Source organism: Daldinia caldariorum, assembly GCF_022478825.1.
Source record: "Daldinia caldariorum strain CBS 122874 unplaced genomic scaffold F4812scaffold_2, whole genome shotgun sequence".
In the NCBI taxonomy this organism is placed as follows: Eukaryota; Fungi; Ascomycota; class Sordariomycetes; order Xylariales; family Hypoxylaceae; genus Daldinia; species Daldinia caldariorum.
In genome coordinates, this window is record NW_025953038.1 from 2,317,951 (window position 1) to 2,340,407 (window position 22,457).

Genomic DNA, 22,457 nt, shown 5'->3' on the forward strand with positions numbered 1-22,457 from the left:
GTACCGCAATAGGAAATAGCCTTAAGTCATTTCAGCATCCACAGTGGACGTTGCCATGATTCTCGTAAGATCTTACGAACCAGGCGAGAAGTGCACACAAGGTTACTGGTCGCTTGGTAGAATGTACTAGGCTAGCGATTTATGAGGTCACAAATGTCTGTTACAGCACCTTACTTTTGCCCACCAGCCCACCTGTATGTTGCCATAGTGATTCGTTATGTGAACATCCACCGTCCAAGGAGTGGAAATATCGAAACGCACAATATTCGTTACCTCCTATCCAAATACTTACATCATAAGCTGAAGTACCTGCGGTATGCTACGAGATAATTATTATAATCTTGATTTCGCAGATATCGACTTGCACCAGTGAAGCTTATAATTGATTACCTATTATTTAACTAGATGGTGCCTATCATTTTTCTTACCAACACAGGTATAAGCGATCTTTTTTATTCCCCATGATCCCTTTCGAAACTACTATTCGTCATGATACCACCACCGTTATGCCCATTTGCCCAAGAAACTCATTAAAACCATTCCAGCAATGAGCCCAATTCCCCCAAGAACTGTTATCATACCCCCTGCATTTGATAACTCACCACCGAACATCCAATCTCCCGCCCACATCTCTACAACACCAACCCATATGAGTATTCCGGCTGATAGAGCATCGAGAGTACCCAGAGCAATTAGTGTGCTAGGGTCGTTTCCATTAAACTGTTTCAGAACGCCAATACCGATGGCCATGCCAACTGGCGTAACCAAAGCGAATGCAGCGGCCATTAAAAACTTATGAATCGCTGGTAACGACTTTCGTTCTTTGCTCTCTTCCAGAGAGTCGCCGGTGTCCGTAATTGCGGGACCCTGCGTAGATGAGGATACATCTCTGGCTAGTTGCGGAGTATTGACGTTTTCGGTCTCGACTCTGCTGGCTTGTCCGATAGATGCAATGCGAGTACCTAGAGCTATGCCCTCGAACATTTGGTGAAAGAGGATGACGATAAAAAGAGTTATGAAGAAACTGTCCCCTGCAACTACCAAAGTAAGGCCAATCACTAAAGAATTGTTAGTATTGGTGAGATGAATGATAGGTATGGTGATTACTTACAAAGGGAGTGAAATATAATGCCAGCTTCAAGTACTGCAACCCCAACCACTTCGCTATTATACTGAGTCCTTGCCCAAAACTTATGGGCTAAGCGATGGCTCGTGTGCTCTACGATAAATGCGAAAAACATTCCGGCCATAACTATCGCAGCTGTTGTAGCTTCGTAACTGAGCTCCCCAACACATTCGTTCGTGAACATGAGCTCCGCATGCGTGAAAAGCTGGGCTTGGGTCAGCTAATACACAATATATTTCTACACGAGGAACTCACATGGACAAACGCTGTTGATATGATGACACCAGTACCAAATTGCTTAAGAACGAGGAAAATCGACTGGAATTTCTGTGGCAGTATTGGTTTAAGCAGGATTGGTCCCGCAACCCCTAAAAGTCATAATGAGTTCATCGTTACTACCCAAGCTTTAAAGAAGCCACTGAGCTTACCTAGGAAACTAGTAACTAGAATGACGAAGAGAAGTCCGATTCTCAAAGGGACGTTGTATTCCCGATCTCGTCGCGAGCAGTTCGCTACGCTACTCTCGCTCTCACCACCGCCAACGCAATGTCTACAGATGTTTAGATGCACGAGCCATTAGCAACTGGATACGGAACTACTCACTCAACACCCGCATGGAAATGGCAGTTTTGTCCTCCACTTTCACTGTGTGCCTCGCCTTCTTCTGAGTGGTTGCCAGAGTCCTCGGCATTGAGGCCAAGAACTTCAACTTCAGAGCCATCAGGCGCGAAACAAAATCTAATTTTGTTAGTTTCATTCCTAGTGTACAAGATCAACTAGCTCGACATACGATTCATCCCCGTGCTTATGGCAGCCGGTATATGTTGGCGGAATTGCGCTAATCGCCGTTGTCGGCACCACCACTTGAAGCTCAGTTGAATCATATATACAGAATCTATACGGCGTTAGACAACAATTCTAGGACGTTAATGCAACAACCTACACTGAATCACCGTGTGTGTGGCAACCCGATACGGCAGTGAAGCTCTCGGTAGCTCGAGGTAGTATGGGAGCTGATGTGATCAATGGACTTCGCAGCGCCGGTGTTGGAGAGAGGTATAATGCTTCGGCATAGGAAAGCGCGTCAAGTGACAGTGTCAGCGCAAGCGGAAGCGCTATCCATGGCTTTTGGAGTTGGCCCATCCTGTCAAAAGCACATGTAGTTGTGCTGCCACGTTTAGTACCTTATGTCAGGTAGCTAAGTCGGTCGTAGTCTCTGGTCAGTCTCAAAGTAGGTGTAATTGATTTTGCTACGAGTGGCGGGTGCACTGGATGAATACCAGGTAGACAAACTTTTTTTTTCAGAACCACATAATATAAATAAAAAAAAGATATGTATAATTATCTAATTAATACGTTGTCACTTTCGAAGTTACTATTTGGCCATCAAGGTGTTTCGGCGTTTCTACAACTTAGGAAGTTATAATTCGCCTTCTCACGAAGTACATTCTTGGCCTTTTTACCACCCCCCACACAGCTTCCCTTGGCTTTCCTCTAACCGCTTGGCAAGTTAAAATGAGAACTCAAACAGGAATCAATTACTTCAGGCTTTTATACGATCAACTTTTCTTCCTGTCGGTCTTGTCAATTGACAACAAGGACCTTGATGGACATTGTAAGACTTCGTAAAACCCGAGCAGATGGGAATACACTCAGGATACACTGATCTTCATGCGTTTATCCGCCATCTTCAAATGCCTTGTGTTCGGTGTATGTGTATACCTGAACTATAGGAAAGTACTACGTATGACGTAGATTGAGTATAATCCGGTTTCTCTATTGGGAGGTTGTCAACCTTATATTAGGTATATAAATTGTTATAGCAATGTTTCAATATTACTTAGCATACTTTAATTCACTATGCAAGGTTACATATGAAGATGCAACGTACAGTCATCAAATATAGCCATAATCAAAGGCGCTGTGCATTTAAGCTTAAAGTTGACTTGTCTTGGAGTTTTACTAGGAGTATAACACCATATTAGCTAGCTAAGCACAATTAAACGATTGCTATTATAGACCTATTGCCGCAACCGCGAGCAGTCCTCCTAGAATCACAGCGTTACCAGCTCCGACCTTTCCAACTCCACCCGTTTCTACAGGCTCTGAAGACGATGTACTCACAGTCACGGCAGGCCCATCGCAGTGCCAGTGATCACCGTGAGGGTGGCAGCCCACAGATTCCGTTGGGCTAGGTGGCAGGCTTGTAGTTTCCTCGTCGTGATGGTCGTCAGTGACAGAGCTTGTGGATGAGGCGGTCGCTGACGCAGGTCCATCGCAATGCCAGTGATCACCGTGCGGATGGCAACCGACAGACTCCGTGGGGCTTGGCGCAAGGGTTTGAGAGACTTCGCTACTTTCAGTGCCGGACAGAGTTACTAAAGAAGTGGCCGATGCTGGTCCGTCACAATGCCTATGTAATAACTCCGGTAAGCCCTTTCTATCCGTCTTCAAATACTACCGAATAAAATGAAAGAGAGTCTCACCAATGATCACCGTGAGGATGACACCCGACAGATGCGGTGGGAGAAGGGGGCAACGACTGTGCGACAGCCGCCGAACCGAACAGAAAAGCAGCGAGAATTGCGTTGATGTTATACATCTTGTCAGAAAACTTGAAGTCTCGGTGGATTTGGCAAGTTGAGAAAGTAAACGAGGCTGATGACTGATGATACTGAGGCCAATTATGAAGGCAGACAGACGGCTTATATAGTTTACGCAGGTAGGGGCATGTCCGGGTTTCAATATTTTAATATGTCAAGCTCAAGTATATTTCAAGCTGATTGCTATTGGCTAAGACAACCTATGACACAACTCTTTCTCTTAACCCATCCAACTACACTATCCTGTTGAGTACCCAATCCTAGCCAGAATGATATACTAATATAATCCTATCAAGGATATTAAGCCGGTAAGTACCGGTATGGATTATGCCAAGCTAACGGCGTCTGTTATTGTGAGCTCATGAAAAGTTGCATCCATTTCCAACTTAATGAGAATAGAATTTAGAACAGCTGTGTAATGCTCAGTTGATAGTATGTTGAAAGAACCTTGATGGTCGTTTTTATATACTATATATCTTGGCTTTTTCACGAAGAGCAACTGTCCCAGTCTTTTGCATCTTGGCGTGGAGAATTTACCTTCTACGAACTATGCCAAGGTATTAAAATTTTTCAGCTTCACCTCGCTATCCTTTTGCGTACTGATATTGCACGTCTGACATAGCTGCTGCCAACGTGTATTCAGAGACCTAATCAACCCAGCAAGGTTACAATTTACTATACGATCGGATGAGAAGTCAAGATACGTTGGTGGAACAAGGGTATATGATGGTCAGAATATCCATACGCACCTACTGTAAGCCGTTTAGTTCTGCGTCGAACTCGGTTAACCGAAACATTTTTGTGGGATTACGATCGGGCCATTCCTTCAAACAGCTACCCATGGTTTAAAAAAATTATTAGAGTACGGTGTTGGGCGTTGAGGTGACCTAAAGCTACCGAGGAAGAGGTAGGTACCTGGCAGTTTGAGCAGTCTAAAAGGACTTTGCAACTGTTTTGAAGAGAATGTTTTGAAAAACAATAACATATAACTTCCAAAGTTGATTTCTTTTTGGAATAAGAGGGGGGCTTTCTTGGTGTTTGCTGATTTGATGGCCTATCTAAATAGAATTAAACATCACCTTGGCTCTGGTAATATTGATGCAATATGGTGTATCGCGTTGTAAGGTGCTCTCATATACGCGTTTTACAGGTAGGTACCTACCTAGGTAACTATTATTAGTTGTGCATTAATCCAAATCACTCTCTTTATTTTTGTATATTACTTCTTCCTTGTCTTTTTAATACAACCTACTATGTTTTCTTAGGACCTAAACAAGATGTTTCTGCAGGCAAGGAATTTATGTTGCTCAAGGTTATAAGTTTTAGAGCTGAAGTACCCATAGTAAAGGCGTCATATAGCATAGGTATCTACCTAGGTAGGTACTTAAGGTAGACATATCATACGACTCAGTAAATCAATGTCTCTCACATGAGCAAAATAGGAATTACAGTCCTTTCCATTGTTCATATATAGAGAAGCTTCAACGCCAGAACCCTGGATCTTTGAAGTTTCCTTAGCGAACGCCGAAATATGATCCCATTGCTGGTTAAGTATGTGAGGTAGGTAGGTACCTACCAGGTACCTAATGTAATTATGAGTACGGATTTGCTCGAACTTGTTCAAGATATTGTATCGACGTCGTCCGGATTAAGAAGGTCGTCTGTGTGCAACATTTTAAGCGTTTTTTGCTGGATATCTCATTGCTGAGGAAGAAATGTTTTATCAGATGCATCCCTTGCGTTGTAGGTTTAGGAGATCTTCCCTGGGTAGATATTTTCATAGCTTTTTCGAAAATATATAATACGTTAAACATGAGGCCACCTTTCGGGTAGCACGAAAGCCCGGACTTTCACTTGGCGCGCCCTGGCCACGGCTTTTTCACGTACGGCTTTTTACGGAAGTTCTAATCCGGAGACTTTTACGAGACGGGGTCGGGTTGAGCCAATATCCCGATCCCGATCCCGAACAAGTTTGGGCAAAACTAGCCGCTAGCCGCAAGCCTAGCGCTCGAGAAGCCGTACATTAATAAGTAAGCTAGGGCAAGTTGAAGTTCGATTATCCGGCGTACTAGTACCCAAAATAGTTAGGTACCGTAGCAAAGTATCTTTAAAGATAAATGTCATGGAATCATTGCATTTATTGTTGATGTTGTAAAGGTAAAGGTTAAGGTCAAGATCCACCTAGTAGAAGTATAAATACATTATGTCATGCGATAATGTATAATGCTGTTGAATTAATCAGCATCACATAATCTGGGAATAGCTCTTTTGCTGGTTCTTGAGAGTGAGTGACGTGTAAGTGATAGGCACCTCCTAACCTAGGTAGATACCTAATTTATATAAGAAGACAAATCTTTTCTTTTCTTTTACATAGACAATACACTTATCCCACAGATACCATCACATCAAACAAACTCAGCCCTTTTTTCAGACTTACCTCCTATTGACCTAAATCATAATGCCTCAGATCAATCACGTTAAGAACATAGCTATCGTTGGCGTAAGTGGCTCCTTTTTCTTCTAATAAGATTGCATGACATATATTAACTGGGAATAAATGACTTCTAGGCAACCGGGACAGTTGGGACGTACATGGTGGCAGAGCTCCTGAAGCTAGGGAAGCACGAAATTACGGCGATTACGCGCAAGAGCAGCTCGGCCGCCAGTCATCTCCCCCAAGGAGTGAAGGTTGCCGAGGTGGACTATGACGACGAATCAACACTAGTAGCTGGGTTAAAGGGTCAAGATGTACTCATTATTACCGTGGGGATCACGGCTCCCCCAGATACGCAATCCAAGCTGATTCGCGCTGCTGCTATTGCTAATGTACCCTTCGTGCTACCTAACGAATGGGGATGCGACATGACAGACGAAGCTTTGGGAAACGATATCCTCCAAGGAGAACGTGAGCGTTCCACACGAAAGTTGATTGAGGAATTAGGTAAAAGTTCATGGATAGCTGTAGCAACGGGCTTCTGGTACGATTACAGCCTTGGCTTTGGAAAAGGCACATACGGTATGGAATTGAAGACACGGACCTGGACGTTTTTCGATAATGGCGAGACCAAGATGAACACTACTGTGAGTATAGCTTACCATTTTCATACTTGGGTATACTGCTCTAACAAGTCCGCACTCAGACCTTGCCGCAAGTAGGTAGAGCCGTAGCTCAGCTACTATCTTTGCCGATCGAACCCGAGAAGGAAGGAGCCCCGATCTTGTCAACTTACAAGAACAAGTTTGTATACGTGTCTTCATTCCATATTAGCCAGAAGGACATGTTCGCCTCTGTTCTCCGTGTCACGGGTACCAAAGAGTCAGACTGGACGATTGAGTATGAAGAGAGTAGTAAGCGTTTCCAAGACGCCCAGAAGCGGGTATTAAGTGGAGATATGCTAGCCTATTCTCAATTCCTTTACAGCAGAGTCTTCCGAGACGGATCCAACGATTTTGAGGGCAAGTATGGGTCAGTTGCTAACGATGCTCTGGGTCTGCCGAAGGAGGATCTTGATGAGGCTACGAGGATTGGGATTGACCGTGCTGAAGAATTCCAGGCGAAGTATAAATGATAAGGAGATTAAAATACCCCCCTTCTCTCCCTTTCCCCGAAGTGTACGCAAGTAAATATAGCATGTAACTAGCATTTAATATATACAAGACTTTACGGAGGCCACCAAAGCGAAGCGACTCCTTAACGTAAACTAAACTAAACCATACCCGGGCTCTCTTTGCCAAAAAGCAGTCCTGACGATGGACTCATGGATATAAAGTTGGTCAGAGTGTAGTACATACCACCGGCTATTGTGCTTGGGTCCATCGGTAGACTCGGAGGCCAATCAACGAAGGAAAACCCAGTGATCGTGAATACCATCACGCTTAGCACGCCCACCGACATCCAAAGACAGACTGTATGTGCCCAGAAAGATTCGGTACATTTGTCCAGCGACGTGCTCAGGAGCATCGGGAGGATCTCGGATAAGATTGATGTGGCACTGACAAGGCCAAGATAGACATCACGGCGTCCGGGTGTTAGCGACGACCAAACGCCCGTGAACGGGTTGGTTGGTGGTGTTATGTATGCCGCTTCTCCATTGTAGAGACGTATTCGATGGAGTAATTTATGAGGAAGAAGAAACGCGACGGCTAGTGAACTTTATGAGTACGAACGAGTCAGAAAAGGGGGCATGTCGTAGTCTGTTGAACTCACATTGAAAAAACGACCACCATATTAGTGAGATAAAAACGCCAATTGTGGTGAATACAACTCGCACAACACGCCACCTGCCGTTCATATATCGTATATAGTCCTGTCCATCTCCCGTAATGGTGTATATTAACAAGCCGATTATCATACCGCACAGCAAGGCTAGGAAAAGCAGCCTCCCTGTCCACGTGAGAACAAAGAACGGCATCGAGCTTCCCTTTGTCTTCCTTCGATGCGCTTTCCTCCTTGTGGGCCTCCCATTCGTCTTCAAGCATGTCTCGTTCCGAATCAGTATACTGTATTTGGAGTACCCATTTTCTTCCCAATTAGTTAAGACGAAGACTTTCTTCGCTAGGGTTTTGTTCATATCCTTGTTTGACACATTGCCCCCCTTTTCGCGCACGCGTCGCAGAAGCAAGGTGCGAATTTCGTTGTTTGCAGCAAGGTGGCCCATATGAAATAGACTCCAAGGATTCCAGCTCAACCCCGTTTCCCACCTCCGAAGCACAATTGCAGTTATCAAAACTATGATAACCAAGAAGACAAGGAGCGCCACGACGGCTTGGGCTTGCACTGGATTCACACCAAGGACCATGACACAAGCAGAAGAGTCTCCTCCCGAAGTAGCGCAATTCGGTCCTTTGAGGATAATGCGAACAGCTTCGGAAGTTAAGGGAACTAAAATAATACTTCCCAACACCAACAACCCGGTTAGAGTAAGGAGAATGTCTCCACTCAGCAGTGAGCGAAAACGCGCGCTTAAATTCCACATGTCCGTCGTCTGGAAGCAAAGGCTATCACAAGCCAGCGCGCCTCGAGTTGACGCTAGTGCGTGGAATGGATAATAGAGCCTCGCGCTCTGATCGATCATCCTGACCGAAATCGATACGACAATCGCAATAAACGTGGGGAGCATCAGGCCTAAGAAATATTTTCCGTTGGAAATGGGAACAACTTTTACCGCCTGTTTGCTTTGAACATTAGGGGCTACTTCTGGCGTTGGCGTTACAATAGTTGTCGTCGTCAAGGAAAGGGGGACAAGCTCAGTCTTGGTTAGGGTTGGTACACCATGCTCGTCAAAAAGAGTAGTCAGCGTAGCTATCTTTGTAACCATTGAAGTCGCAGTAGTGGTTGGATGACCGTCTACGTCGTAAATGACTTGTGTAGTTAGACCAAGATAATAATCTTGAGTTAATGTTGCCCTGCCTTGGTAGTCCGTTAAAGTCGTTTGTCTTGGAGGTCTAAGCATTATATACGTCCCGGTACTCGTGGGGACCCCATGAGCATCTCTATAAACCGTTGTTTCCATAGACGCCTGTGCCAAGACACTCTCCGTTCTAGTTGGTTTACCTTGGAAATCCGTATAGGTAGTCACATACTTCGTAATCTGATCATCCAATCCGATTTTTATCCCTTGTACGAAAGTGGTAATGAAAGCTACATCGCTCAGACTTGTCAGGGTGGTGATTGTGGTAGTTTTAGTTGGAGATGGTTCATCCGGAATTTGAGTAATTGTCGTGAACGGCTCAGGCAATTCAGTCTCCGGTGTTTCGGAAGCTGGTGGTGTCGACTGTTTCGTACGAGTTGGAAAAATCTCAGGCATTGCGCTAAGTGGTGGTGACGTTAAAGTTTCGAATTTAGAAGGGGTTGAAGATGGAGACTGGGAGGAAAATGCGGTGCTCTCATCCGCCGTGCTGCTTTTGAGTGAGGTACTTCCACTCTTCAAACTGCTGGAAGGCGCAATGGTTGGTGTTGTCAACGAGTCACCGGAGCTTTCCCCTGTAGTTTGAACCATAGTAGTTGTACTTAAAGACTGGGCCTTAGACGAACTGGCTGACAGACGTGAAGTCGTCCCTGGTGGTTTTATTATGGTTTCAGACGACTCCCTTGAAGTTGAAAATGGTGGGCTCACAGTTGAAATTGAAGTTGGACTTGAACTCGGTTTAGTTATGCTAGGGGAAGTTGGCGGCAGCGGCGGCGGCGGTGGTGTTGGCACCACCATGGTAGAGTCCGGCTGGGCTGTCCTGGTATTAGTAGGAGAGTCTGGATCCGGAATCGTTGGCTGCGAGGAGGGCAGTAATGTAGGAGTTATTGAAGTCACTTCATAACTCGTATGGGGTGGGTCCAGTATTGGAGGTTGTCCTGAATGATCTGGACCTGGATGATTCGAGGTAGGCCACGGCCACTGATTTCCCGTTGAACTTTCATGAGGCCTGGTAGGTTCTTGTGTCTCAGATGATACAATCGTTGTTGAAGGGATTAACGTGTGCGATGTTCCCGGTGGCATTGGCGACGACGAAAGTGGTAACGACGAAAGTGGTGACGATATGGATTTGGATGAGGAGATAGTAGATGGTAAGGGGCTGCTGTCTGAGGATGATAAAGGTGGAGAAGGTATCTCTACAGTCGATGTCGAAGGTAACGGCAGGGGTACTGGCGGTGGAACGATAACCGGTACACTTGATGATGTTGGTAAATCAGTTGATTTTGTGCTAAGATCCGTTGTTGTCCCTCCTTCTATCGGCGGTATTGTTGTTATCTGCGATGTTGAGCTTGGGGGCGGTATTGGCTCAGGAACGGTATAAGATGTGGTTTCAGTCGTTGTAGGAACGATTATCGGAGGCCCAGTTTCGTTTTGGCGTTTGAAAGGAGCCAAGTAGTTGAGTGCACCAGCCCCGTAATTAAACTGAAATCGAGGGTGAACGTTTGTATTGTGTTTGTATTCTTGAGAAAATGGGTTAATCCCAGCATCATTCGGAAGAAGTTGAATGGCAAGTTCAGCTAGCGCCACGAGGGATGCCAAACTTAAGAAAAAGATGATTAAAAGTTTCCCTTTCAAAGAAAGAGGTTTGAAGTTCCTATTTTCATGCCTGACCTCTTCCCCCGTCCTTCCTTCAGGTCCACGGTAGCTTATATCATGCCAATTACTATCAACATGAGGCCCCTCAGAAGCCAGACAAGGCGCAGCCTGTGCGGAATCAAATTCTAGCCCGACACCAGCTCTAGCACTTGATATTGGTGAGAGACCAACAGCTTCAGGGCCATAATATCCACTGCAATACTCCATATACTGTCCACTGTCTGCTTCTTCATGGCGCCTCAGCGGCACATCTAAATAGTCACCACCGACGAGTGTCGTATCCGAAAAGGCAGGGGAGATCCGGACGATTTCTTGAATTTTATCTTCAGATGTGGCGCTCTGTCGAAGTACCTGCTGCACCTGGTTGCGAAAATCACTTGGTGTCCATCTCCGCTTCTGCTGTTGTTGTTGTTCGCTGATACGTTCCTCGTGTGGAATTGGGGTGAACCCACCGCGACGGGCACCAGTCATCCTTTGAGGAGGTAAAAGCGTTTCAACTATCTTGCCTCATATCTTGAATCAAAGTTTGCAGTAGAGTTCTTGAAATCCTACAAGATGGCAAGGCTTTAAAGGGTCTTACCTAGCAATAATCCGTAAATCGGTATACAGCGGTGTGGCTTGGGCGAGATATGATAATACCCCTCAGCAGGGTTACAATTCGGCAATTTGATCCCAGTACAATAAAGCGGTTTTTCGAAAATGGGTGTGATGGCAATATAGTCGAACGACATGAATGGCTTATAATCCCAAATCGAGATGCATGTTGACTAGGAAAGCCAATAGTTGCATCGTACACCTGTGCAGCCTGCCTTAAATAGACCCAACATACATTTAAGCTACTAAATTTGTCTACATTAGCATCGCCATGTCTTGCATTAGTGCTGCTGCACTTTACCGCCGATGGTTTATCTTATAGACCTTTTAGTATATTGCGAAGGTAACATCCAAGCAACCGCCTAGCCAACACCCCAATATAGAAAATCATATCATAGCAACTACCAATTCGTCCGAGTTGAGTTCCTGGGTATGCTAATATTAAAACCATTCGGTATCCTCCAATGCCACCCTAGCTCTTATCGCTACACTTAGGTACCTACCTGTAGGTAGGTATGAACAGGCTTAAGTCATTGTTTTAATTGTAGGTAGTTCCTATGCCTAACTCCAAGTTCCAAATTAGGGGCCGTTTTCAAGTTGTGTTCCCGATGCGAGGAACCAACATCCAACGCAACCAGAGGAAATCTTAGACTCACGTAAACTCAGCTGATTTATGCCATGACAGTTCGTCTTTGATCAAACGTCACCTAATAACCCATTTAGCAGAGTGACTTTGATTTGGGAACATACTAGGTACCTAACTTACCTTGACACTAATTGAACTATTTTAAAGAGAGTACAACGGAGAAGTTTCGCGCCAGTGTTCAGGTATCAGAAACAGATGTGCCTTTTGCCTATAGTTGTGTCAAAGATACACCGCTGAGCCAAAAGTGTATTTCTTTTTAATAGCACAATTGCTATTACAGCCTATCTGACCTGAGTGGTATTACCACTCACAGGTTGCGACGATTTGATGCATTTCTGAAAGAAGACATACTGGCTCCATACTGGCGGCGCTGGATGGAAATTAACTTGACGAGAAAAAATAAAGGAAGAGAATAGCTTCCATGTGATACTTTGGCAAGTGTTAAAACACATAGCGGCGGGTTTTATCTATATATTAACTTTCTCTATCGACAGTATGAACGAAGGAAATAGGGCCTTTGATATGCTTAGATACCAGGTAGACACCTATCTGGTACCTACATAGTACAAGTATCTTACATTACATTAGGGGGCGAGTACCTGACTCTGCTTAAGTACCTGGCAGTAATCAAAGAAATATCAAAGTGTAGCATACTTATTTGTACCTTGCAATCCATATAGTCTACAAGGTATATCATAAACAAACCTCGTTCTGGCGTTATATCTTTGCTTCAACGTCGTATCACTGCTTTAGTTCAGCTTCTGCTTTGACTCTCTCCTCCCTTCTGATACCATACGGTGGCGGTGCCGCTTCTTGCTGGTCTGCAGGCTGCTCGGACAGCGTGTATTTCCTTGGTATTAGGCCGGTAGTATCGCCAGTGACTACGAAGCTGTGGCAAACCAAGCACGCCCAGATTTTATCACAATTCTCCCCACCTACTACCCCTCGAAACTTATAATCGTGAATGCCGGGATTGACCTTGCACATAGGGCAAACCTGCTTGCCCCAAACGCTGTCTGCTACTTGTTAGTTTCCTTCATAATAGGAGGGTTAATGTTTAGATATAGACTTACCAATATATATGCGCATATCTGATACAGCTTCGTGCATATTTAACAGGTGTTGTAGTCGATGCGGACTACATAGTCGCCTCCCAAGCAACTTCACACCACATTCACAGCCTGTTATTTCAAAAGGATCACCCATGTATCCACCCACCTTCTCAGTCAAGCCTGTACCGACAAGCGAATCACTTGTGAAATCCGGTATTGGGCGTCCTGGATGGGGTATATAATGCACTTTGCTTCCAGTGCCCGCAAGACGGTCCATAATCGAGATATTACCGTTCGAGCATTGATGGCATAAGTACTGCCTCATTTGTAGGGCAAGAATTGTAAATTCGGTGTAAAACTTTTCCCGATTTGTTGCCTCACACTCGTCGCAAATTGGAACTCCTTCTCCTATGTGTGAGGTATCTTCGCAACCTCGGTCTGTGTCCTTATTGCATTTTCCGGTATGATTCTCTTCCTGACAGGGTCTTCGCGTGGAATACATATGCCCCTCGTCCCACATACGCCGAAACGGAATTGTCGATAGCACACTCTCTGCATTCTCGTTCGGGTGACTCTTGAAAGGGTTCCTTCGGATAGCACCAAGGTTAATCCTCTCGGGACTTCCCGGCTTGAAGTATAACGAATTATCATATACGGGTATATCATCACTTTTCGTGGCCCACGGTATCCAGTACTGGGGCCGAGCAGGGCCAGGAGATGTAGGGCGGGTAAGAGGGCGTGATGCCGTGTTTCTGAGAGGCGCGATGTAGGAATAATGCGACTGCGAGCCCGGATTAAGTTTTTGAAGGTCTGCCTCATTGTAGAGAATATTGAATTCGCTTTTTTGGATTGGGAGTTCCTCAAACGAAGAGATACTCATAGACTTTTTGCTAAGATAGTATATTAGATCTCGGGCGACTTGAGATTCATTCAACGGTACGTTATCGTTAACATCCTTGGTCAAGTCCTCGAGGATCCGGTCGTAATCCACGGGGACTCCTTGATTTACTGCGTTTCGCAGGTGTTCTCCTGTTTGCTTATATTCTTTCACGACTGGTTGAGTTAGTCGCTTTTGTACCACTTGGTTGTTCAAAGCTTTCCTCCTCTCCCATTCTAGATACTCTAGATTATAATTATAAGGGACTTCCCAGGCGAAAATCTGCTGACTATGGACGTGATTAACGCCCTCGGGACCAAATCCAAGATTTAGATAGTAACCGTACATGTCATCGCCGGGCACGCCACGATGGAAACAATGAAAGAACTCTCCTGTGCACTGTTTTCCAGCAATATGGCACCTATCGCACTGCGAAATAGTCAGCATGAAATTCTCGCGGCATTAATGTCGGGGGAGATTTCGGAAACAACTGTTAATCTTAGGGGCTTCGCTCTGGCAACATGTCTAAAGAACTAGGAGGTATCAATTTTACGTACCGGTCTTTTCATATCGCAGCGTACATTTAATTCCCGACACCCGTTGCAAGTTGCCATACCAAGTTGTCGCTTTACTGGGCCGGGATAAGTTGGTAACGCGATGCCGCCGAAGACGCAGGGAAGGCCATACCGCTTACACGCAGTGCACTATAACATCGACAGTTAGTCAATAGTTTTGGAGAAAGGTTTACCTCGTAGCACGCAGGTTAAGAAGGTTGTTAGTGTATACTTACCCCGTGGCCTTCCATAGGACGAGTACATCTTGATTTATGACCCGACACCCGCAATCGGCATAATACACAAACTGGATTAGGATGTCGTCCGCCTGATCTAGCATAAGGTTGTTGCGGAGGCAGTAAAGCAGATGATTGGTCCATTTCGGTAGAAATTTCGAAAAATTGTAATATGATCAGTAGACTCAAGAGGCTTAGAGTTGATGGGATGCTCACGTAGAATCCTATCGTGTTTTACAGAATGTAGTAATACCTATGATCATCGAGACGCCTAATTAATATACATGAATTTTGTGATGAAGAGCAACAATGTGAAGCACTAGCAGTATGACAGGTAGTAAACAATTCATTTCTTCTCGACTTCAGTGCCATTCTAAGGTCTTTGTGTACTTTCCTACGGGAGATAGTACTATGCTATAGATGATACACTATTTGATCAGTATCTTTCGGATAGCTTCAATATGTTGATTGCAAGGCAATTCAAATTTGCTGATAAAGAAAGAGTTCATAGCTTTATAAGCTTTAGACCCAATAATAGCTCTACTGGACATCTAGTTTACTGGCAATACATATTTATTGTCAATGACTTTCAAATAAGCATAGCACAATGAAGCGGTAACTTAGGGACAAGTTCATTATATTACTAGTTCACTAACAACAATAAGAATGCTCAATGCCAGCATCCTTACAGATAAGTTAAGTTACCTACCTGGTACGTAACATTGTTGAAGGGACATGGGTCAACTCAAAACTTCACATACGAGATGTATGAGTAAAATACCTTGGGTTAGGTAGATATCTACCTAAGGTACCTAGTATTTTATTTGCTAGGGCACATATGTAATGTAATAATTATTTGTATAGTCTGGAACAGTCTTACGAAATAGGGAAATGTTGTTTGAAGAGGGGTGTGGAAGGTTAGGTATGTGCTTGCGTGCTTCATGGGTATAACATATAGTACCTATTCTAAAACCTTTTCAAATAATAATTCCAACTTATGACAACTACTAATAAATACCTAATGATTCAATTTTCGATGAATCTTAAAAGCCTATTTGGGACACAACTTTCCATCCTGGGTAGGGTAATAAGCAATCTGGTTGGTCACGTACCAATCCTCGGAACCAACAGCTGTCGGCGCCCATAATAGGCCCCAGGGGTCGTACTTCTGCTTAAGCTGATAAAGATACGCGTAATTCGAACCGTAAAAGGCTTGCTGCCAGTTCGGTTCGTTGATGTCTGCCTCGTTCAGATAAGCGCCAGCAGCAGGAGAAGCGTCTCGCCATGGTTGCATCATCTCGACGAGATTCTTGTTTGCTGCAGCAATATCATCAGCAGTTGCTTCCTGGCTCCAAGTAGCACCGAGTAGCGCGTGTAGAACGGTTTGGCGCCATGCCGGGTTCACGGCGTTCGTTTGGTTGGCGGATGGGTTTGTAGCTGCTTTCATGTTGTACCCGAGCATTAAGCCTGCCTTCTCAACGCTCTGTCTAAGAGCCGCATTTTGTGCAGCAAGCTTAGTAGGATCATCCCAGTTAGAGCGGGGGAATAATCTCGATCCCGTGTTGAAGTTCCAGACACCAGTCTGTTCGCTTTCAGCTGACCAGGTACCTTCAATGCCACCCAACACGCCGTCATATTCTTTATACGTAGCATCGCTAACCGTGATTCCTAGCCCCGCAAGCTCGTCGAATAAAGGAGTAGATAGCGTCTTAAGCTTGGCCGAATCCATATCATTTCCCCATTGAGGGGCCATGGAGAAGGAACAGTCAAACATGCAGCTGATAGACCAATAGTTATACATTCCCTTGTCAGCATATTCAGGGAATTTAGCGAAAACGGCGTCGACTCCCTTCCAAAACGTCTTATTCGAGACATTAGCGTTAACACCGAAGCTATAAGTGAGAGTAGTGACAGGCTTCTTTGGGTAAGCCCGGATAACAAGGGAGGTCACGATTCCCCAGGTGCTGCCACCTCCACCACGGAGGGCAAAGAAAAGATCGGGATACGTGTGCTCGTCAACAGAAACAAAGCGACCATTCGGCAACACGACTTCCATGGATAAGACTTGATCAGCCGCCATACCATGCACAGATGATAACGGGGAATGGCCGCCACCAGCAGTGTATCCACCGCCGATACCGACAGTCTAGGATAGAGCGATTAGCCTTCATTTGCATAATATAATCTCAGAATATAACACATTACTTACCCGGGTGTTACCACCAACAATGTGAAGACCCAAATTATCTGCAGCTTGATAAAGGGGAAGAGCTTGAACACCAGTACCAATTTTAAAAGCTGGTCCACGGTAGCCAGATGGGCCATGGGAGTAAGTAGAACCCAAGTACTGGATACTATCTAGGGCATTTGTCCAGATAGAAAGCGCTCCGCCGCCGGTGGACTTAGCTTTGAAGTCATGGCCCTTGTTCTTGACAATAAGCCGCAGGTTCAGGTTCCGCGCGAAATTAACAGCAAGCTGGATTTGGGCGACATTTGTTGCCTTGACAACATACGAGGGCATGCCGCCCAGCGTACATTTGGCACCGGTCCGTGTAAGGCTAGGGGGCAAGCAGCTAACTCCCTCAAAGGCATAGTACTGGATTCCTAGAGGCTGGGATAGTCTGTTCTGGGATTAGATGTCAATTTGAGCGAGTATAAGGGGGGGAATACTGACTGATACTGAGGCGTCTGCCACTCAGAGGTAATCGAAGCACATTTGGCCTCGTCATACTGAGGCCAATCAGAGTAGCATGGTGCCGCAGCAGGCACGCCTTCAACTAAAGCGCCTCCTAGCAGAATGTTAAGGAGATCCCACATAAAGCGAGCCGGCCAGCCTTTTTCTCCTGGGTAAGCTTTACATACGCGGTTGGCGCGTTTTTGAGTCGCACTTTCGGCATTGCTGAAATTAAAAACGCTGACATTAGTAAGATTATAATTTGTCAAATTGGTGATAACGTTGGGTGTAAGTTGGCTCGATTCGAAGGGGAAATAATCGACGCCGGATGGTGAGGCGTCAGCATCTACCGTCTCAACAGCTGGCGCAACAGTCTCCGGACTTGCGGCTGTTTGAATTTTCAGGGGTTAGCAAGCGGCTGCATCATTATTGCGTGCATATTATGCAAAGACGCGGAAAGAGTATACGAAGGACAAGACTAAAGCTTACCGACACCATCTTGGATTGTCTGAGCAAGCGCTAAGTTAGTTAGCGACAGAGCCGCAGCCAAAGCAAAGCGCGCCATCATTATTACTCGTGCAGCAGGTACCCACGTGAGATGCAGGTATATGCAAGCTTAAGAGGTAGCAGTCTGAGGCTGAGGAATCGTAATAGAAAAATTCCAAAGGATCGTCCCTAAGCGGTTACTTTATACGAACCGACAAAAAGGTCAATATCCCTTGATGACCACGTTGTTTTAACAGGCTAATGCATAAGTGACACGATATCAATAGTCCAGGGGAATAAGTCAAAGCTGACCAAGTGTAAACGTACACCTTTAAGGGACCAGGCGAACTTTAGCGAGAGTCTACACATGAGACGACAATCCTCTGTAATCTCGTATCGTTCGAGGAGGATACTCATTACAAGCGCGCTAGGTGAAGAGTTCCATCTAGTCCATCTAGCTACTCCATACGGCTTTTAGAAACTTCCAAATATGGACAAGAGTCCGTCGATGATCTAGCGTCTATCTAGTCTAGAACTATTTACCACGATAGCATTAGTTAAGCTGCCGCCAGTTTTCCTTTAAAAGAGTTACCTCTTCGTTCCGTAGTATCGGATTGTGGATATGATTCGCGATTGTTCCGTTGCTACTCTCGTATAAATTTCGGATATTTATTGACAGCAATTCCCGTTACTCAAGTCCATTTCTCGGAAATATGCAGGATTTTAATTCAGACATTGCATCTTAGTTTTCTGCACAGTTGTTATTTTCATTAGCACACTCTCATGTCTTTGTTTAGTCGTAATATGCATCGCATAGGTATAAGGAACAAAAATTGCAAAAGATAAACGGCCGATGAAGTTCAGCGAAATAGGCTATTATCGAAGCTTGTATAGCAGCAACTCGCAAAGACAGCACAAAAGGTTGCAACTAAGGGGTAACTACCTAGGAGGTAGGTATGTAATACCCACGCCCAACGAGGCAAGCAATCCGATGTGCCCCTTTCGACAATATTTTTCGGAGCATTCGGAGGTCAAGCGAGTGGGAAAACATTGTGCCATATTACTTCCAAAAAGAGAAAAAAAAAAAAACGTTTGGAGAGAGGGGCGATGTGTCGTGCAGCACATAGTGAAGCTGTTAACTTATGCCAAGCTGGTAGTGTATAAGAAGACCAGGATAAGAGAACCGACGCCTTTCGCTTGAAATACTTGATACGCTAAGTTGAGGTCTTTTAGTTGGCGTTTGAGGTGATGAAGCTAATTCATACTCACAGGACACTAACACAGGGAAAAGCCATATCCCTGCCAAATCGGAGTGTCCAAGTAAATGCGTATCGTCAATACTGTTATATAGAATCTTTGGGCACCAATGGCAGTAGTTACAGCAGAAAAGACTCCGACTAAGGGTGAATTTATGCTACCTCGCTTGAGACGAATTCTCATATCACCATACTTAGCAGGCTTAAATAATGACCACCCCAAGCTTTGGGTAGCTACTATAGAAAACCCGTACGAGTTAAACTATGCACCTAGGTAGTCAGTGGTTTCTCCTCGCCAAGGCTAAGGGACTATCTAGTTTTGGGCGATGGAGCCTAGATTCTGCTAACATCAGACGGGTGCCGGGGAGTCCATGTAACAGCCCGTTCCCAGCTAGAAAAAGAAGAGTATGTGCTTTGACGTCCCCTCCGATTATTGATATACAGCTAAGATACTCGGAAGCTACCTAGGTAGCGCGTATCGATCGTTCGTTTGACACGAGCCTGGTGAATCTTTCGAGGCCTCATTACCCTTGTCCAGCGTTATTATCATGGCTCTTGGGCCCCCTTAGCTTACCAAGATCTTCAATATGCTGCAATTCTGGGGAATAGGACATATATGAATGATCGCCTGCAATCCCGGCGATGATCTCTACTAATTAAGCCGACTCTTCTCTTGGATCTATCTAGACTTATCTGGAAAGGGCTGCGTAGGTGCTTCAAATATCAGTAATGATCAGTTACCATGTCAGAGCCTACTCAAGCCCTTCCAATGGCGACGAACCCTAATCCTACGAGCTGGCTTCAAAACCTAGGCATCGCCATAGAAGTAGTATTTCCGACGCTTACGCTAATAGTCGTTTGCTTGAGGACGTATATCAGGCTCGACACGAAATGTTTCGGATGGGGTGAGTTCTGAATCCCGAGATCTAAAGATAAGAGTCATATAACCTCTATACTAACTTAATTTCATTCAGACGATGGCCTTATTATTGCTGCCATGGTCTTTGCTATTGCCTTAGCAGTTGGCTCGATTAAGGGTAAGCGGATGCGAGACGGTTACTACCAAGGTCCGAACTAAATCATGTTCAGTTATGAAAGAATTATACATAGGAATCCATTACTATGATGTCCCGGCATCCTTTGATCCTACCGAGGGGTTGATTTGGATATATATTATCGGCGCCGTTTACCAACCGATTTTAACGCTTGTTAAACAATCTGTTCTCGTCTTTCTCCTTCGTCTTTCAGGCATTAAGCCCGGCGTTCGATACGTTGTCTGGGGCACCATCCTCTTCAACACGCTTTTGATGATTGCGGTTCTCCTCACCGTCATCTTCCAGTGTACCCCCATCGAGTTGAACTGGCATCCATTAGTACCCGGAAGTTGCATCCAACAGTTCACCTTCGGTGTAGCTGCTGCATGTCTGACTATTATGACTGATATAGTTTCAGTCGTCCTTCCTTTTTACATCTTTCTGAGCTTGAAGATAAACAAATATAGGAAGATGGCATTGATTGGGGTTTTCATGCTCGGTGTAATGTGAGTAACTTGAGCACAACTTCTCATCTACATCAAAGAACAATTTAGATACGCGTATAAGGAGAAAGCTCTAACATAAGCCTTACAACAGCGTCACCATTGTCAGCATTATTCGTCTTTATTTCCTTGCTCAAAACTTCCACGATACAAGTCCGGACAAGAACTTCTCTCTCGGCTTCTGTGTCTCTTCTATCGAGTGCAACTTGGCTATTGCGACTGCATCAGCACCCGCACTTTGGCCGCTTATTCGTCGTTGGATACCACGTCTCAAGTCAACCGGCGATCAATCTTATTACGGCCCCCGTAAATATGGCGGCACCTCGCATGCACATTATGTCAGGACAACCGATGGAGCGGATAGCAATAATATCGGGTTAAAGGACCTGGACAGCCGGCGAACTCACACTGAAGTTCGGTGCACACGAGATTCAGACGAAGAAATTCTTACAGGGACAGGAATCATGCGCACTACACAATTCAATGTCTCAAATGAGGATGAATATTCACGAAACGGGAAAGGGGCTAATTTTGACGATCGCACAACACACTCAAAAGTATCTAGCAGTGGTTCCATATGAGAGGTACCTAGATAATCATATATAATAATAGCTACAGCAAAGGGATTGTTCAATAATCTCTACGGTTGAGTTTCGCAGATTTCGGATGTATAGGTATTAGATATGGAAGGTAGATAGGGGTAGGAGGTAGTCTGGGAAAAGCTGAAGAAAATAATAACAGAAAAGTTCGAAGCATCTCTGATCCAGAGTGACTTCACAAATTCCAAGATAATTCACAACAAGTTTTCGGCAGAGTATCTACCCCCATCAGCTGATTCACGCTAACTTGCAAAAACTACGGCTTCTACCTAGTCAGGAACACCAATCGTAGTTCGGTGAAACTGAAGAGCTAGTCCCAATAGTTCGAGACGGAAAGCTACGATTACCACATGGCTCAGTAATTAAAAAGACCCTCTCTACCTCTCTCGTAGTTACGTCGTAAGATCCTAGTAAAGTAGGCGACAAACTAATTTGCAGACTTTCAGCATCCTTAATATATACTATATTCCCAGAAGAGCGATCCATCCCAACCAGTATTCAGAATTTGACTTTGAAGGACCTCAAGGTTCATTCAGACTTGATCATTATCCCCATGCATATACTGGGGTTTTACCTCTGAATTTAGGAGTGTTAATGTTGTTATGTTTGCAATTTATTTTGTCGTCTACTTATCGGAGAAATACGCCAATGAAGGGCGATAGCAGCACTAGCAGATCTAATAAGGTAAACGTTAGAGACTATTACTAGTTTTTACCTACCCTACGTACCTAAGGCACTCAAGTACTCTTTCAACATCGCCGACCATATTTCTCACTAAGACAAGCCAAACGGAAATTGTTCACAGAATAAAGACAGTCTATAAGCCCTTCAACGACGATAGTTCAGGGGGTCAGGATCATCCGCACATAATCATACCCCAAGTAATACACTTAATACGCATATCAGACGATTGTTCATAATGATGCATGCCTCTTTATACTTGCACACTTTTACTAATGGATCCCTATTATAACCCCGTTAACCATTTTCAGGTAATGAATTCTCAGGTCCCTCTTCCAAAGTGCAACAGCTCCTTAGCTCCCCACGCCAATCCGCTCGCGTGGCTTCTTCCGGGATAATTGGAATATTCGTTTAAACTTACCTGAAATAGAATGGTCTAATGGATAATCGCCACATCTAGAATTCAAAGTAG

At 44.8% G+C, this 22,457-nt stretch overlaps 7 protein-coding genes across 7 annotated transcripts; 2 read left to right on the forward strand and 5 right to left on the reverse strand.

Annotated features, from left to right (window-relative positions):
• Positions 1-219: 219 nt before the first annotated feature.
• Positions 220-2,520, reverse strand: F4812DRAFT_415077 (Zip-domain-containing protein). The gene is made up of 7 exons (XM_047932942.1): positions 2,070-2,520; positions 1,917-2,021; positions 1,730-1,864; positions 1,555-1,676; positions 1,382-1,494; positions 1,112-1,331; positions 220-1,058 (listed from the first exon to the last, which is right to left on the reverse strand). Exons 1-7 carry the CDS (start codon positions 2,267-2,269, stop codon positions 505-507), a joined length of 1,449 nt encoding a protein of 482 aa, XP_047793988.1. The 5' UTR covers positions 2,270-2,520; the 3' UTR covers positions 220-504.
• A 619-nt stretch (positions 2,521-3,139) lies between these two features.
• On the reverse strand, positions 3,140-3,728 carry F4812DRAFT_455781 (uncharacterized protein; the record flags this gene model as incomplete). The annotated part of the gene is made up of 2 exons (XM_047936879.1): positions 3,140-3,539; positions 3,613-3,728. 2 exons carry the CDS (start codon positions 3,726-3,728, stop codon positions 3,140-3,142), a joined length of 516 nt encoding a protein of 171 aa, XP_047793989.1.
• Positions 3,729-6,118: 2,390 nt separating this feature from the next.
• On the forward strand, positions 6,119-7,367 carry F4812DRAFT_188298 (NAD(P)-binding protein). The gene is made up of 3 exons (XM_047930096.1): positions 6,119-6,229; positions 6,298-6,810; positions 6,870-7,367. Exons 1-3 carry the CDS (start codon positions 6,188-6,190, stop codon positions 7,296-7,298), a joined length of 984 nt encoding a protein of 327 aa, XP_047793990.1. The 5' UTR covers positions 6,119-6,187; the 3' UTR covers positions 7,299-7,367.
• On the reverse strand, positions 7,367-10,023 carry F4812DRAFT_188306 (uncharacterized protein). The gene is made up of 3 exons (XM_047930097.1): positions 9,846-10,023; positions 7,937-9,787; positions 7,367-7,872 (listed from the first exon to the last, which is right to left on the reverse strand). The coding sequence occupies exons 2-3, from the start codon at positions 9,726-9,728 to the stop codon at positions 7,436-7,438; spliced, it is 2,229 nt and encodes a 742-aa protein (XP_047793991.1). The 5' UTR covers positions 9,729-9,787; positions 9,846-10,023; the 3' UTR covers positions 7,367-7,435.
• Positions 10,024-12,774: 2,751 nt separating this feature from the next.
• Positions 12,775-14,896, reverse strand: F4812DRAFT_467665 (uncharacterized protein; the record flags this gene model as incomplete). Its single annotated transcript, XM_047938686.1, has 5 exons — positions 12,775-13,049; positions 13,107-13,133; positions 13,248-14,391; positions 14,520-14,666; positions 14,753-14,896. The coding sequence occupies 5 exons, from the start codon at positions 14,894-14,896 to the stop codon at positions 12,775-12,777; spliced, it is 1,737 nt and encodes a 578-aa protein (XP_047793992.1).
• Positions 14,897-15,803: 907 nt separating this feature from the next.
• Positions 15,804-18,351, reverse strand: F4812DRAFT_467668 (FAD-binding domain-containing protein; the record flags this gene model as incomplete). Its single annotated transcript, XM_047938687.1, has 4 exons — positions 17,916-18,351; positions 17,427-17,814; positions 16,962-17,373; positions 15,804-16,898 (listed from the first exon to the last, which is right to left on the reverse strand). Exons 1-4 carry the CDS (start codon positions 17,992-17,994, stop codon positions 15,804-15,806), a joined length of 1,974 nt encoding a protein of 657 aa, XP_047793993.1. The 5' UTR covers positions 17,995-18,351.
• A 1,451-nt stretch (positions 18,352-19,802) lies between these two features.
• Positions 19,803-21,311, forward strand: F4812DRAFT_188330 (uncharacterized protein). The gene is made up of 4 exons (XM_047930098.1): positions 19,803-20,073; positions 20,143-20,205; positions 20,258-20,708; positions 20,800-21,311. The coding sequence occupies exons 1-4, from the start codon at positions 19,911-19,913 to the stop codon at positions 21,284-21,286; spliced, it is 1,164 nt and encodes a 387-aa protein (XP_047793994.1). The 5' UTR covers positions 19,803-19,910; the 3' UTR covers positions 21,287-21,311.
• The last annotated feature ends 1,146 nt before the right edge of the window (positions 21,312-22,457 follow it).

Coding starts and splice junctions, on each gene's coding strand:
- F4812DRAFT_415077 (XM_047932942.1), bottom strand. CDS start 2,269: ATGGGCCAACTCCAAAAGCCATGGATAGCGCTTCCGCTTGCGCTGACA. Junction 2,022..2,069: donor CACACACACGGTGATTCAGT/GTAGGTTGTTGC, acceptor AACGCCGTATAG/ATTCTGTATATATGATTCAA. Junction 1,059..1,111: donor CATTATATTTCACTCCCTTT/GTAAGTAATCAC, acceptor ACAATTCTTTAG/TGATTGGCCTTACTTTGGTA.
- F4812DRAFT_188298 (XM_047930096.1), top strand. CDS start 6,188: ATGCCTCAGATCAATCACGTTAAGAACATAGCTATCGTTGGC. Junction 6,230..6,297: donor AGAACATAGCTATCGTTGGC/GTAAGTGGCTCC, acceptor AATGACTTCTAG/GCAACCGGGACAGTTGGGAC. Junction 6,811..6,869: donor AGACCAAGATGAACACTACT/GTGAGTATAGCT, acceptor GTCCGCACTCAG/ACCTTGCCGCAAGTAGGTAG.
- F4812DRAFT_188306 (XM_047930097.1), bottom strand. CDS start 9,728: ATGGTTCAAACTACAGGGGAAAGCTCCGGTGACTCGTTGACAACACCA. Junction 7,873..7,936: donor ATGGTGGTCGTTTTTTCAAT/GTGAGTTCAACA, acceptor AAAGTTCACTAG/CCGTCGCGTTTCTTCTTCCT.
- F4812DRAFT_188330 (XM_047930098.1), top strand. CDS start 19,911: ATGTCAGAGCCTACTCAAGCCCTTCCAATGGCGACGAACCCTAATCCT. Junction 20,074..20,142: donor CACGAAATGTTTCGGATGGG/GTGAGTTCTGAA, acceptor AATTTCATTCAG/ACGATGGCCTTATTATTGCT. Junction 20,206..20,257: donor AGCAGTTGGCTCGATTAAGG/GTAAGCGGATGC, acceptor AATCATGTTCAG/TTATGAAAGAATTATACATA.